Genomic DNA, 16,486 nt, shown 5'->3' on the forward strand with positions numbered 1-16,486 from the left:
TTCAGTTACAAATCTTTATTCTTTAGACTTCTCCATTATTGTGAAATAAAATACAAAAGCAATCAATAATTATAAGATTTTCTAAAAAGAGTTTTCCATTTGGGGCCCACATCCCTCTCCAATAAAATCATTCTGAAGACTTCAGAGGCCCCAGCTTCAAATTCCTCGGGACAGACTCTTTTCGGCTACAGGCGCCCAGTGAAGTTCCTGTTCCTTAAAACCGACGCGCGAAAAAACCTCTTAAAACACAAACACGGCTTTCTCAACACAGAGCTTCACCCAGCCGCTCTGCGGTTTTTTCAGAGCATCGCACAGGACCTGCTGGAGACAAGGAAGTAGGTAAAGGTGAGCAGGCGCCTCGTGAAAGGCCTGGAGTGGGGCCTGGGAGCCGCTGGACCGCATCCCTGGGAAGGCTGGGGCGGCTGGGCTTCCTCCCCTCCGGCTCCACCTCTTCAGTCTCGGGTCACACACATTCTGAGGGACGGTGTTCACACTCGGGAAAGCATCAGGAAGGCAGTGTTTCAGTAGTTATCAAGGCACACCTTGTCCATGGATGATTTTATTCTGCCAGAAACAGGAAGAAGTTAGCGAACCACGTCAACTCTGAAGAAATTAAGACAAACATAACCCAACATGGAACAGGCGGCCACTTGTGACAGACCCACCCCACGAGGATCCTGGGGGAGACAGCTGTTTTGAGGGCCCCCACAGCCCGAGGCCGTGGCCGGCAGAAGCTAAACCACCCACGTGCAGAAAAGGAAGGCAGAGTCCTGGCTGCTTCCAGAATGACACGGACCCTTCAAAGGGTCGGTGCTCATTTACCTGTCAACTGGATACGGTTGTTCACAGAGGTTGACCAGCACGTACAAATGTCTCAAAGCATACTCGTACTGGAGGGAAACAGACCAAAAAGACGCAGTCAACTTCATCATTCTACCACGGTCAGCTCTCAACTCGGGAGCATGCCTCTTCGGCGGTTATGGGGGTAAAGCCTCTTGACCGGTGGTTCTTGACTGTTTTTGGGTCATGGGCCCCTTCCCCATCTTTTGATAATCTGGTGAGACTACCTCTCAAGAACAATACACTTATGAAGGGACGGGCAGGCCTCCTGGCGCCCTCGCTCCCAGGTTAGGACTCCTGATTAAGCACCCCCGCGGCCCTGCTCCGCTTTATCCTCCAGGCCCTCCCTTGGCAGTCTGGCCTTTGGTTCTTGGAACCCATTCTGGGAGGGACACACTGATGAGGGAGACGAATGGTAAGCGAATGCCGAACTGGACCACAACAGCCAAGACCCAGATAACCGGGGATGTCGATTTTGAAAAAACTTCCAGGGGATCTGAGACCTCTCGTGAGGAAGAAGGAAGAGAGATCCACTTTGTGTGATTCCAGAGGGCAGAAAAGTAAGCCCAGAGGACAAAATACTTATTAAACAAATGGGAAACTCTAAATGACTAAATAAAGAAGGCAAGTACTTTGTGAAATCAACGACACAGAGCCACGTCCACAGCGCCCAGGACCCCAGCCCCAGAAACACTCGAGGAGGAGCCCAGTGCGCACATCGCAGCCCAACAGAACTTTCTGCAACGATGGAAATGCGCTATAAAATTCCCCAACTCAGTCGCCACTAGCCCCACATGGCTCCTGAACGCTTGAAATGTGGCTGGTGACCCAGGAGAGCATGGCTGCGTTCCAATAAAACTTTATGTGTAACGACAGGCTGCGGAGGGGAAAAACCACACGCTGTTGGCAGGACTTGGCCTGTGGGATCCGAGCATCCCATAGGGCTGCCCACACGGCTTTTTAGGTACCGCCCAACCCTGACATTCAATTTGCAGAAACTTGGTACGCCCTTCTCCTCCATGGGCCAGGGCCTGACTTCAACAATAAATCTTGGGGAAGGGTCAGAACAAACCCAAAGAGGAAAACACCTGTGTGGCTGGTGTGAGGCGTAGGGGTGAAGGATGGGTTTGGCAGGGAGAGCAAAAGTGTGGAGAATGGGCATGAGTCCTCTAGGACTGGTGAACGATCCACGGTGTCTGGGGCCAAGATTCACGCGCAGTGAATCTGGACGACCTCATTCCTCTCACCCCCATCCAAGGTCCCTGAAATGAGCCCATCATTTCCTCAGCCTGGATGGAAGTTTCTACAAGGTAATGCATCTGTCGTGATTTCCAGCGGACAGTATTAATGTAGCTTTTGAGTTTAAGACGCAGGGGAAGGCCGAGTTGGCCCACGGAAGGTAGGCGGCAGAAGCTGGTGGCCCGCGGGGGTCCGGGCTTACCATGGGGGAGTGCCAGTTGAAGCAGTACGTGCGGAAATGCGACACGGCAGCCCGGTAGCAGTCGTGCGCCGTGAGCGGGGCTCGCTCGGACAGCAGCCTCTCCGCCTCGGCATCGGACCTCGCGACCACGGAGACTATCTTCCGCACTGACTTCTCAATGACGTGCCTAGCCTGCGGAGGAACACATCTTTTCGAAATGGGTCTTACTTGATGCCACCTCTCTGGGAAGCCTGGGTGGGTCAGCAGCTCATTTAGGGACTTCTCTTCGGCCCCCACCCAGGACGTTAAAACAGATGCCAAGAGGGGCATTCTGCCGAGGGCACGGGGTGCGGGCGAGGCTCTGTAACAGCCGGAGCCCTTCAGAAACGCCTCGCCTCTTAGCGTTCTTCCGGCAGGACGGAAACATTAAAATCTAAATACCTGGAGAGCAGGCACAGCCCGCTCTGGGGAAAGCGGGGTGTAGAAATTGTGCCCCAAAGTAGACTGTTGTCACACGAATGCCGTGTGTTCGTGGCATGGTTGCCAATTCCAGAGACCATCAAGTGATCAGACAGAGGGACAAAAAGGAGACACTGCTTTCTCCCCAAACCAGCATCATAAAGAGAAAAGTGGTTCTACATTAACCAAAACTTACAGTCAAGTCCTCTGACCCCCCCAACCCCCCCCACCGCACCCCGCCCCGCGCCCCCCCCCCCACCCCCCCCCCGCCCCAGACAAGGTTTGCTCCATTCACGTGTGACTGCAACAGGCTCGCTGCCTGCCTCGGGCTGGACCAGCGCTTCTCAACCCCAGGGTCCCCCAGACCTCTCGAGGCTCCGTAAGGTCCTCCCTTTCCCGCCTGTCTATCTGTGTGAGCCCAGATTTTCTTCATATCCTTCAGCCAGAACGACAGAGCCCAACAGGGTGAATGCCGAAGCTGTACGAGGAGCCAGCTGGCTTCTAACATGCTGGGCAGAAAAGAGATTTGCGAAAATGTAAAGTAATGCCACTCTTCTCCCCCAGATTGTTGTTATCTTAGAAAATGGTTATTTTTCATAAAAATACATGAACACAAAATGGGTTTATTATTGTTATTTCTAAATGAGTTCATTTTTTAAAATCTCAGTGTTCATTTCTAGTAAATATCGATAGAACTCCCATAAACAAAACCTCTTTGGGATCAATAATTTTAAGAGTGTAAAGATGTCCAAGAATGAAGAGTATGAGGACCACTGCATTACATTGCGACACTGGCAAAAAATATGCGCTCGTTAATATACCACATAGGAGGCACTAATTGTCAGGATTATTAGATATGTGAACTTCAAACAGATCACACAGATTTTTTTTTACCTTTCCTAGAAAATTCAGGGGCATTCCAGCACATGAATCCCTGTGCTGTGCTGATGATGGGAACAAGAGTTGACACAGAGCTGGCTTTGTCGGAAGGGACAGTTGGGCTCTGCCAGCATCCCAGTGAGTCCACTCCTGGTGGGTCTAGCCGCACAGCTAGAATTTGAAAAGTCATCCTGCCAGTTCCAAACAAACTCATGAGCTACCGAAAACAGACTAAGTAAGCATAAAAGATAGCTCAAGCATTTTAAGAAGAATGTCAGGCTATAACTATGATGTCCTAAGGCGGCAGAAATTTTTTGTGGATTGGATTATTTTAAAAATATGATTAGATAATAACTCCCCAAGAAGCAAAACAAAAATGTCTTCTAAGCAACCAGGCATAACAGAGGGAAACACCCATCTGCCATGGCCTCTCGGCAGGAGAGGAGAGATGGGCCCCAACTCCTTCACTCCTGCTACCAGAGAGGCCACGGTCAGCTCACTGAGGAAGAGTGAAGTCAGCCACTGCTCTGCTCACTTGCTCCGACGTCACACAGAGCACAAGGACCAGTTTCTTTGCCCCTACTGCCATGTGGCAGGAGGAGGGGCAGCCCCCAAGTTCTGTCACCTGGCTCCAAGCAACGCTGGACAATGGTCAGGAGGCAGAGACAGAGCTCGTGCGAGCTGCTTGGTGAGGCCAGGGGCCGCCCTTTCCCCACCACCTACCTCCAGGTGCCTGCGGATGTCCTCAGCGAGATGCCTGGACTCCTGCAGGTCATTGGTGCTCATCAGTCTCCTCTTCAGGATCGCAAGGGGCACGTCGGGGCTGGGCGTGAGGTCCAGGCGTTTGACCGGAGGCAGGGAGATGGGAGAGCTGGCTTTGTGTTTCACACCCTGAAACTCCACTACTTTCATGGCAGAGATGGACTGGGGCAGAGAGAGGCAGAGAGAGAGCCGGGCGTGAGCGGGAAACACAGAGGGGCCAGATGGGCCCTGGTCCTGCCTCTCTGCAGGAGGCTCAGAGTTCACCCCACAAGGTTTCAGGACCACCAAAGGGCCACAATCGCAGCCTGAAAATACGTGCTTGGCCTCAGCAGTGGGCGAGGCAACACTTCTGAGCACCTGAAATCCACCAGTGATGAACTTTGAAAAGTCCCCTGGCGGGAGCACTGCTCCACACTCACACGGAGCTTACACCAGAGTCGCTTCAGACCCTGGGTTGTGGTCACCCCCCATGCCCATGCGCCTGGCGCTAGTGACCAGGAGCAGGGAGGTGCAAGCATCTGTCCAGGTTAGAGCCGAGGCCTGGGTCCACTGAGACAGGCAGAGCTAAGGCCACAGAGAGCTGGGCTGACACGCGGCATCAGAGCCTAACAAAGGGCAAGCCGCCGGGCACTGCTGGCTGCAGAGGTCACTACAGACTGGATCCCAGAGAGAGGGAAAGAAATGCTACCAGCATTCTTGTTCCTAAACTAAGCAACAACAATCCAAAAACAGCTCTAAAACACAAAATAAAATACACACAAATATATAAAAAAACATACGGTTTGGAAAAGACCCATCGTACCTCCTCAACCAAGACTGGGAATGGCCACTGCTAAGGAAATTGTCAAGAGAATGGAACACCCAGGGCAGAAGAGCTGTCGCCAGGTACCCTCTTGCCCTCCCAGCCCATCCCCAGCCCTGAGGCAGAGCCCTCACAAAGCCGGGGCAATGCCACCTTTGACCCTGCCTCCTCCCACTCACCTCTTCCTGGCCTTCTCTCTGCTCCACCTCTCCGCCACCCCCGCCCAAAAGCCCGACCAGGCCCACGCATCCCGCGTGCACATCTCACGGCCTGACACCGCCCGCTGGCCACAGGCCCTCCAGTCCACACTCTGCTGGTGAAGGGCTGAAGGCAGCTGGACTGACTGGCTCATAAGTTCTTCTACAAGGCCAATGCTTGTGTCAAAGCAACAGATCTCGGCTGCTGAGCTCTCAGAGGGTGGCAGGCTGCTTGGGAAGTGGTGTTTGGTCATGTGGACCCCTGGGAGCCCCGCGCGAATCACCTCCTCTGCACATCCCTAGGGCTAGCCCCAGTGGGGCACCTGAGCCCAAGCCTTCAGTAGCCACCCTGTCCACACAGCCCTGATGAACTTACCTTTTTAACCACCCAGGTCCCTTCTGGACATGGCTGGAGGGGGAAAGTCTCTAATCTATAGCCAAAGGGTAAAGGTAACAGCCTGCACCTTGCAGGGAGGCAGGACCCCAGAGGATCCACAGTGTGGGGTTCCATGGGGCAATGCCGTGAAACCTGCACGAGCTTTCCTTCCCTCACCTCCTCCTGCCTGCCAGCCCTGTGTTGAGTGTTTCTGACGCACAACCTTCTCTAATGCTAATTACGGTGTACGCTAGGGCTCTGACGAAGGAGGAAACCGAGATTCACGATGTGAAGCAGCTTGCCCAAAGTCTCACAACTTCGAGTCTGAGCCTACCAAGGTTTGATTCCAAAGCCCAGAGAGGGTCCTGGGATGCAGTGGCCGGGAGAAGCAGAGCCGTTCCTGCCTCGGCCATTTCTCACCTGGATCCCGTTTCTCTTCACCAGGAGATCAACGTTCCAGGCGGTCAGCCTGGGGCTCGAGGAACCACCCACACTGCGAGGTCCCCCAGCTCACCTTGTTTCCATACTGCATGACGTGGCTGGTGTTGGTGTGCGACTTCACCAGCTGGTACTGCTTGTGCAGGGTCTCTTTCGTCAAATCCTCCTGCAAAAAACGAAAACGTCATAGTCCTTCGAGGATCAGAGGTCACGGTCAAGCCTCAGCTGAACCACTGGCCTGAAGGGCTCACCATGTCTGAATCTTCCATCCAGTTGACACTGTACCAGTCCCCCAGGTAGGTGACTCTCTCATCATCGTAGTAACAGGCGTAGGACGACTCACTGGGGTTGGAAGCAGTAGTCGCATAAACTATGCAGAATTAAACACATCGTTTAGTCACAGTTATTCTCTGCTGGGGATCCCACTTGAAGCCCAACTCTTTCCTTCTTTCCCAGTATAATCAAAGCATGCTGGCTGTCATCAGTACGGGGAGGCCAGGGGGACATCACTGTCCCTAGCCCTGTTCACTCACCTATAGTCACTTATCTAAAGTGAAATGTGGAAGAAAGAGAAGCCGGTTGACGGACACATTCTCCAGCTATAAGCAAGCACGTATGCTTATTAGGAAGTCAAGCTATTTTGGAATACTGCTGTAGGACTTTAATAGCTCCGGAAACTTGAACAATATGTACCTAATTTTGTTCCCGGAGAAAACATTTATTGAGAAACACTTAGACTGACTGAACCTAGGCAATAGCTACCATTTACTGGCTGCCGTGGGCTCAGAACGGTGCTGGACAAATGTTATCACTTAAAATGTAACACTCCCAACAGACAGGCACTATCTTTACCCCCATTTTACAGATGGCGATAACTGAGGGTCAAAGAGGTGAATCACCCGCCCAAGATCAGAGAACCAGCATGCAACACATCGGAAAGGACAGAGGCTGGTCCAGAGATGGTCATTTTGGACTTAAGTAGCTTTACCAGAACCTGGGAGAGCACTCTGAAGCCCGCACACAGACTCTTTATACTCTGACCACTAATCCTCAGGGGACAGAGCGAGCCCAGGGCTGCCCACGTGTACCCCCCGCCTCTGCGCCAGGCTGCCCTCGGCCCCTGCTCATGCAGAGCACTTGGTCCTTCATGTCAGCAAAATCAAAGAATGACCGACGGCACGCCTGAGCGACCCGCTTGCCCCGCCCCGCTCAGGGGCCAGTGCTCCCACCACCTACCGTTGATGTCGGCGGGCAGGTGGTGCATCATGGACCCGGACTCACAGGCTTCAATGTAGAACACCAACTGTGGGGCAAACGAGAGAGGCGAGGTCACCCGGCCAGGCACGGACCTCTGGCAAATGCTACCTGGGCTCTGCCCACTCTCTTGACCCATTCTTAAGAGTCTTTCAATTTTGCTTTTGGGAGACATCTCTGCTATAGGGGGCTGCTGCCAGAAGCTACAGACGCTGTTGTCATGCAAACCAGAAGGCCTGAAATTTGTTCATCGCTAATAGAATAAATGATCTATTAGCTGAGAAAATGCAGCCATAGATGATGCTAAGGAAAACCGTTTTACCGTGCAATACTGGGAGACTGTGGCAGGCCATCTTTCCACTCTCATGTACACACCTGAGCTACGCAGTTTCTATAAAGGACGCCACAGGGGCGGGAGAGGGCCAACGTGAAAGGAAGCTGGTGGTATTTTCCTCCCCAGCCAGCTCTGGTGGTCTAGTGGTTAAGATTTGGTGCTCTCACTGCCATGGCCAGGTTCACTCGCGTCTGGGAACCACACCACCTTCTGTCGGTTGTCACACTGTGGCGGCTGCGTGTTGCTGTGATGCTGAAAGCTAGGCCACTGGCACTTCAAATACCAGCAGGGTCACCCAGGGTGGACAGGTTTCAGCGGAGCTTCCAGACCAAGACAGACGAGGAAGAAGGACCTGGCCACCCACTTCTGAAAAAAATGTCTGTGAAAACCCTATGAATGGCAGTGGATCCTTGTCTGACGCAGCGCCAGAAGGTGACAGGATGGCGCAAAAAGACCAGGCAGGGTTCTGCTCTGCTGTCCACACGGGAGCTCAAATGGACTCAACGGCACTGACAACAAACTTACTCCACATCTGCCCCAAATTGGTGACAGTCCTAGGAAGAGTCACCCTCAAAGTGTGGTCCCTAGACCGGCAGCATCACTGTCACCTGGAAACTCAGAAAGGCAAATTCCCAGGCCTCTCTCCAGACCTATTGAGTCAGACTCTGGGCGGGGGGCCCACTCTCTGTTTTCACAAGACCTTCGTGATTCTGATGTAACAGCTAAAGCCCTGGACCCACGAAAGGTTAATCCTAGGAAACCAGTGTCAAGACTGATAGAAAGGACACCCTTTCCAGAAAACACGGCCATCCAGAGTCAGGATGGTTGCAGAACGCCAGGCTCTGCTTCCACCGCCTTCCTCGTGTGCTCCTCCCCCAGGGCTGCCCTAAGTGCCGACATTACCTTTCGGTACATTTTGTGTTGGTACATGAAATAGATGGTCTGATTCAGGTCCTGTACGTGAAGCTGCAAGGTAAGAATACGGGCGTTCAGACCAGCACATCAAGAGAACCAGTTGCTGGATAACCCCTTAATAAAATCCTGATGATGCTTTATAAATTCTTATTTACAAATCCTGAAAAATTATCGTGGTGAACAGCATTATGTCAGAACGTCATCTCAAGTGCCTTATTCACATATTAAAAAGGGGACGAGGATGTGCCTCTCCACTCATCGCTTGGTCCAGGGCATGGAGAGACTGTGTCCTAGTACTGCACCAAGTCCCGAGACAGCTGCTGATGCTGGGACGTGCAGAGAAATGCGGGGAAAACTTGCCAGGAGAGATGCCTTTGGACAGATTTCAAGCTGTGAAATGTATCCCCCACAGTCACCTGCCACACATACAAACCAACCCTGGTGGGACATTAGAAACACACACCACAGGTTTAATGTCAACACTGAGGTTTTGTTTTCCACTCTCCTACTTTGTCTTTAAAATGTTAAGAAAAACTCACATCATCGTCGGGGAAGCAGAGTATGCCAGTAGCTCCGTGATCGGTGAAGTAAACGAACACGTGATCCTTGGGGCCACTGCCAAGAGATGACGACAGAAGAGAATGAGAACCCAAGTCCACCAATTCCTGCTTCTGCTTGCATTTCTCCGAAAAGTTGCCCTGATCGAAAAACTTAGAAGTTTGAGGATTACAGCGTCCCAACCAGGTGCAAGGGGAGCACAGGTCTGGCCTGTTCCCTCTGCTCCTGCCGAGTGTTATTCTGAACCACAAGTCATATCCTAGAGCCCCGAAACTCTGAATTCTGGCCGGGAGGAGAGACCCTTGCTGGGTAGCTCATCGGATGGACCAGGCGTGACTTGGACAGTGGGGTCGTTTGGCGATCGCGCTTCATCTCAGGCAGACACACTCTGCAACCAGATCTCCCCAAAATGAGTAAGGGAGCCAGGACACACAGCCCAACACAGTCCTGCAGCTCCGACGCCCTCTCCAGGCCTCTTAGCCTGCACGCAGTCTGGGACATCCACCTGCCTGCCCTCACCAGGAATTCCACTCAGAGGGTGCTGCTTCAAATTTCAGACATGTAATAAGCCCCTTGGAGCCAATCTTGTTCATCCCACACAGACGTCCATCTCTGCTCTAACGCACACGAGCTCACCCATGCCCAGCTCTCCCCTCTAGCGTGCGAGAAACAACATCATTTGCCAAGGACCTGAGACTCTCTGAAGGCATGCTTCTCAAGTCCCTGACATCATGTAAAAATGCTACAGAAGGAGATGCGAAACAAGACATCTCTAACCTACGGCCCGCGGGGCAAGCACTGGGGTTAGTTTTCCCCAATACGAAAGTTAGCTCTGTACTTACAACTGTGCTCTTCCCCACTGGGCTGACCTGTGACCAGAGCACAGGACTGGCAGGCTGGGGCCCTACAACCTGACCGGCCACGAGGATTCACGCCTGCGTCAGTGTCCCACTGATGGTGGCATGTACCAGCACTAGGATCCACGGACAACAGAGAGCAGCGGGTGTGAGTGATGGGGCGAATTAATTAACTCCAATTAACTCTTGATTTCATTAAGAACAACAAGGGACCCTGGATCATAGGGTTAATTCAGTACAGAAGTGGGCTGCCAAAAGAAGCCACAGCTCTATGCAGCCTGTCTTAAGTCAGGACAAAGCTCTCCGCTCTGTCACTTCTTATGGCCAAACAGGCCAGGAGCAAACAACATCTGTTTTAATTCTCTATTCTGGGGTGCCAGGTCATTCAGAAAAGTGTGATGGCTATAAAACAAACATTACCTCTTCAAGACCTTTCCAGATCCTTTGCCCTTCACGGCTTCTGAGTCTCCTTTCAACACAGCAAGGAAATTCTGCGGGTTGACATCCTACAAAGAATTGGGAGTTGCAATCAGATGCAGCTTCATTCCCAATCAGAGCATGTGTTGAGTCTGAAGCAGACCCAAGGCACCAGTCCACAAGTGAGGGTTCAGAGCAAACACTTTGGAACCAAGAAAAATCCAAAACAAGCTCAGTGTTTCTGGGGCACATGCACGACCTCTTCTCAAATGTCATCTTGTCTTTGGCTGAGCCTGCCATTCCTCTTGACCAATATAAAGTCCACGTGGAGAAAGCCAAAGATGCTGGCAGGGAGGGACAAATAGCAGAGGACGAGGACACCACCTCAGAGGGACAGCAAGAGGGAGGCAGGAACGTCAGCGCTGGGCCCTCCCCTTTGCATCCAGCCTGCGGTCTAAAAGCCCAAATCCCACAGATGTTTGGTGTCCTTAAAGGGGATTATGTAAATTGATACAAGATCACTTAAAAAAAGCGACACAGAAGAGCAAAAAGGAAAAATAAATCACCCAAAATCCCGCAACTTCGATTCCAGGCATTTCCTTATACAACTATATGGAAACAATTTCATAAAAATGAGATGGTCTATATCACATCTATAATGTGTTCAATTTAATTGTACCTGAATTTAAAAGAGAAAAATGAAACTGAAAGAATACTGGTAAACTTCAGATAAACGTTTATTTATCACTAGGAATATTAGTTCCTAAAAGATCCCTTTGAAATTAAGAAACAAAGGCTGAAGTCATTATGGTGTTTTAAAAAATGTATCAGTTTAGGGGCTGGTCCCGTGGCCGATTGGATGAAGTTCCACGTGCTCTGATTCAACGGCCCGGGTTCGCAGGTTGGAGTCCTGGGTGCAGACCTACTCCACTCATCAGCCATGCTGATCACCCCACATACAAAATTGAGGAAGACTGGCACAGATGTTACACCAGGGCAAATCTTCCTCACCAAAAAAAAAAAGGTGTCAATTTATACAGGCTGAATTGACTGGGAGGGATGTAATAATTTGGAAGTGACATATGATATCAATAATTAACAAAAAAATCTCAGTAACATCCAGAGATGCTCTGTACCAGGGCTCATGCTGAGAAAACTGATTTTCAGAAAAGAACACAGGTAATCTACAATTAGATTAATGGCAATGCCTCAAGACAATCAGGTATTATCGAAGGAAATTTATTATCAGGCTTAAAGTATAAGAACGCTAGAAACTAAAGATCGGGAGACTACAGCTTATTTCTGTTTTCTTTTTTTTCTCTGCTTTCTTTTGAAACTCTCAGAAATTACACCTCAAGCACAAATCTTAATACAAACAGGAAACACTGCTCAGAAATCAGTTAGGGAGGTTCTGATTCTAGAAATGCAAGCAAAAGGGAAAAATCATCGCTGACATGAGAACAAAGCCCACTGGCTGCAGCCCATCCCCCGCCTCACCTCGCCGGTGTAGTCCTTCGGGACTCCCGCGTAGACGTCCGAGCCATTGGGCCTGTTGATCACGATACCTGGGGTGGGATTCCTGAAAATGAAGACACAATTGAAGCACAAAACCTGACATGTCTCTGAAATCTCTCTCTTCAAAAGCATGCCCTCATTATGTATAAAAATATGCAATTGGGCCAGCCCAGTGGTGCAGCAGTTAAGTGCACACATTCCACTTCACTGGCCCGGGGTTCGCCAGTTCGGATCCCGGGTGCGGACATGGCACTGCTCGGCAAGCCGTGCTGTGGCAGGCGTCCCACATAGAAAGTAGAAGAAGATGGGCATGGATGTGAGCTCAGGGCCAGTCTTCCTCAGCAAAAAGAGGAGGATTGCTGGCAGACGTTAGCTCAGGGCTAGTCTTCCTCAAAAAAAAAAAAAAAAATATATATACGATCATGTGTGTCGAACACATTTCTCATCACCCATATGGTCGCCAACACATCAGTGACTTTAGCAGCTTGGGGACCACGGGCATCCCACAACTCTTGAGTTCTTGGCAGGAGCAGGGAAGACCTGAGCTCTGAAAACTGAGGATATCGACCAAAGCCTCCTACAGGAAACCACATAGCATCTTGGGGGCAAGATCTCATCCAGAGATCTCTCAGAGAAGACTACGTGCAGAAAATGACAGGACAGAAGCCAAGACTTTCATACAAGAGCTCAGGCATGAAAGCTCAGAATGGACCACGAGCTGTCACGTGATCACAGCCACGGGCAGTACCCTTCGCTGGGGCCACAGCAGGGTAACCTAGGAGCTGGGGAGACCAGCTCCGGTTAAGATGCTGCTCTTGACCTCCTCGAGAAATCAGACAAGCAGGCAGGAGGGAACTATTTGTACCACTAAATTCAACAGATTACAAAAGTAAACGTGTACAGAAAGAAGGATAGTAGGATCTGGCCCCATAAACAAGCCTTGTAGGTACGGGGCCGCTGAGGTGTCCCCTCTGTGCGGTCCAGCTGCTCCAGGTTGGAAGGAGCACTGCAGAACCCAAGGATGAGCTCTCCAAGCTCAGCAGGAAACAGGGCCTTCAACGGTTCCACAGCTCCCACCCCAATACCCCTTAGCACCCACTGCCCACATCCCTGCCGCTGCCAGGGAGCCCTGAGTCATGCTCCCAGCTCCACAGGAAGCAGCCCTGCAGAATTCCAGCTGAGGGTCTGTTTACAGTCTAACGTTAGGCCTCTGATCTAAGGATCGCTGTGAGTCTGTACGCATTTTTTTGTTTTTCACGACCAAGTTCGAAGCGCTTCCAACTTACTCCTCAGAGTAGGCGATGTCATCGTACATCATCACGATGACCTGCTCGTCAGGAATGCCGTTGCGGTGGACGATCTGGTAGGCGTGGCACACATCCGCCTGGGAGACGGGATTTTTGTCAAGTGTGAGCTCTTGCCCAGAAGGAGGCCAGTTTTAGAGTTCAAATGAACAACACACTCTTTCTCATGGAAGACGTGCTGTCAACCATTCCCTATTGGTCAGGTATTTAAATGATTTTAAAACACAGACATTTATATTTTTTCGACTCAAACTTTTAAAAAATTCCCCACTCCCCACTATCCAAGCTCTTATTCATCAGGCAGTCAGCACACGTGTGGACTACACACACACACGCGTACGCCCATCACCACCACCACAGGAAACCAGGGCCTCTGAAGGTCCCAAAAGTCCTGCATAATTATTTTCATTTCCCACACCCTATAAAAGTTCTCTGGAAAGCACTGACTTAGGTCTGAAAATGACTCAGAATGATGAACCCGCAGATTAAAAGCTTAGTGGCTCGTTCACATCACACAGGATTCTGTTTCAAGTGACTTTGGCTGCCACAGTCACTGTTCAGAGAACTGGGTGAAAATCAAAAGCTCAACTCAGGAACTGAAATGAGGAATGTGCTCTTTAGTTTAAAAAATAACAATAACAACAAAGGTGACCATACGAAGGGTGAAACAAAGACTTTGCTGGTGCGACTCCTTGTCGATAAAAGGGTCAAGACACTCTTTTCCTTTTTTTTCAGATGACACATACTACACTCCAGGACACGGGAATCATTTGAGGACAGAAAGGAAAAACGTGGCCTAACTTGGTGCTTATGTTCGATTATGGCCTCCTGAGAATGGACAGAAATAAGCATCATGGGAATAGTGAGCCCGGCTATTTGCCTCTCAGGAAGACGGCCTTAGGAACCGACCTCCCAGACACCTCATCTTCTAAACAGAACCTAGCACAGCAAGAAAAACAAAGCTCATCAGACATTAAACCCGGCACTTTGCCTGCAGACGCCCCACACAAATGGATTTCACAGCAAAAATGGGTGCTTGGTACACACTTGCTGAACGTTCAGAGGGTAAGTCCAGGGCCTGGCACTCAGCTGCTGGATGAATGGATGACTGAAGAAACATGGAAACTCATACATTTATTCTATCTTCTACTTTTCAGGCACTATGCTAAGACTCTCTATGCATTATTTCATGTAATTCTCATAGCAAGCCTAGGTGATAAAGGTAAGGCTCCCCAGTCTATAGATGAGGAAACCGAAGCTTAGAGAGGTAAGGTGACACGACCAAGCCACACAGCTCACAGTGAAAGATCCAGGCATTCAGACTCCAGTGCTAGATGCTGCTTCATACAGAGACAGAAATCAGCAAAATTATGGAAGCCCAGGCAGAATGATGAGCTGAAAATCTAAACATCGATCATTTTTAAAGAGTTACTAAATATTCTGTATATAAACAAATTGTTAAAATATTTAAACCCCATTCTGTGGAATAACGAGGACCCTCGAACACCAATTGTGGCAGGAAAAATAACAGCCCCCCAAAGACGTCCACTTGCTAATCCCAGAGCCTGTGAGTAAGTTACATTACATGGCTGCCAGAGGAATTAAGTAGCAGATGGATTTGAGATTGCTAATCAGCTGACTTAAAATAGGGAGGTTATCCCGAATTATTCCAGGGGGCCCAGTGTAATCACAGAGGCCCTTAAATGTGGAAGGAAGATGGAGGAGAGTCAGTGTCACAGGGATAAAGGTAAGAAAGACTCCCCCGCCATGGCTGCCTTTGAAGACGCAAGAAGGGGCCACGAGCCAAGGAATGAGGGCAGCCTCTAAAGGTAGGAAAAGGCAAGAAAACGGAATCTTCTCCAGAGTCACCAGAAAGGAATGCAGCCCTTGCCTAACCCAGGGAGACCCATTTCAGTTTTCTCACCTCCAGAGATATAAAAAATTTGTATTGTTTTAAGCTACTAAGTTTGCAGTAATTTGTGACAGCAACAACAGGAAACTAATCCATGATAGTGGAAGGACCGTGTAATTGGTGCTCCCCTGGGAAAACATCTTGGCATTATCCAATCAGGTTGAAGTACACGCCCTCCAACCCAGCAATGCTGCTCCAAGCTGCACGCTAGAGAAACTCTAACCCACGTGCAACAGGAGATCATCACAAGAGCAGAAACCAAGAAATAGCCCAAAGGACCATCAATACCTGGAACAATAAACCGTCACATGCTCACATAATGTAATACCTGAAAATGGATGAAATAGGACCTGGGCTTCAAAACAGATGAATCTCAGGAACATAAGGAGAAAGAGAACAAGTCGTGGAAAAAATACATTCATCATGATTACATTTATATAAAGGTCAAAACAGGCTAACGTGAACATTACGTTGTTGACAGTTCAATACACATATGGTAAAACTATAAAACAAAGCAAATGAGCGATTGACAAAAAATTCAGGAGCTTGCCCGCTGGCGGAAGAGAGCGGGATCCAATCAGACAAGCGCCAAGGTGCTAGTAATTTTCTTTTTCCTTAGCTGGGTACAAAGTACACAGGTATTCATTTTATTGTTATTCTTTAAATTGCACACACGATTTGATCTCATAAGAAAGAAGACAAACCAATATTATATGAGATTTAACCTCCCCCTATGATGGAAGTGGAAGCGAGCAGGTGCTCACCTACTCATTTCTGACAAATCATTCTGTTACTTATTTCTCCTACCAGGAGGCAGGTTTATTAAAAAGAAAAAAGAAAAAAGAAAAACACAACTCCAGAATAAATACGAAGTACAAGGCTCGTACACTGAAAATTATAAAATATTGCTGAGGGAAATTAAAGAAGATCTAAATAAACAGAAAGACACCTCATATTCGTGGATCAGAAGACTCAATACTATTAAAATTGAAAAAAAAACTAGCAGGCTTTTTTTAATAGAAATTGACAAGATGATCCTAAAATTTATAAGAAATCGCAAAAGACTTAGCTAAAAAATGAAGAACAAAGCTGGAGGAGTTTCACTTTCTGATTTCAAAACTACACTGGGGAAAGAACAGTCTTTGTGACAAATGGTGCTGGGACAATGTGGACATTCACAAGCAAAAAGACGAACTCAGGCCCTCCTCTCCAAAAGGCAAATTTAGAGACAGAAGTGGATCAGCGGT

At 49.5% G+C, this 16,486-nt stretch overlaps 1 protein-coding gene across 4 annotated transcripts in view; it reads right to left on the reverse strand.

Moving 5' to 3' along the window:
• The window catches only part of LGMN (legumain), a 27,594-nt gene continuing 11,108 nt past the window's right edge, over positions 1–16,486 (reverse strand). For 2 of the 4 annotated variants that reach the window (XR_011432113.1, XR_011432114.1), the window contains exons 3-14: positions 13,310–13,407; positions 12,006–12,087; positions 10,512–10,597; positions 9,216–9,291; positions 8,665–8,727; positions 7,410–7,476; positions 6,425–6,543; positions 6,250–6,339; positions 4,322–4,522; positions 2,282–3,228; positions 823–890; positions 1–564 (exon numbers count right to left, since the gene is read on the reverse strand). Coding sequence is in view for 2 of the 4 variants with exons in the window: in XM_001497437.7 (XP_001497487.2) it covers positions 522–564; positions 823–890; positions 2,282–2,452; positions 4,322–4,522; positions 6,250–6,339; positions 6,425–6,543; positions 7,410–7,476; positions 8,665–8,727; positions 9,216–9,291; positions 10,512–10,597; positions 12,006–12,087; positions 13,310–13,407 (1,164 nt within the window). In the remaining 2 variants the exon portion in view is untranslated. The remainder of the gene's footprint in view (positions 565–822; positions 891–2,281; positions 3,229–4,321; positions 4,523–6,249; positions 6,340–6,424; positions 6,544–7,409; positions 7,477–8,664; positions 8,728–9,215; positions 9,292–10,511; positions 10,598–12,005; positions 12,088–13,309; positions 13,408–16,486) is intronic. The other 2 variants (XM_001497437.7, XM_005605410.4) reach the window with 1 other exon arrangement.

Source organism: Equus caballus, chromosome 24, assembly GCF_041296265.1.
Source record: "Equus caballus isolate H_3958 breed thoroughbred chromosome 24, TB-T2T, whole genome shotgun sequence".
Taxonomy (NCBI): domain Eukaryota; kingdom Metazoa; phylum Chordata; class Mammalia; order Perissodactyla; family Equidae; genus Equus; species Equus caballus.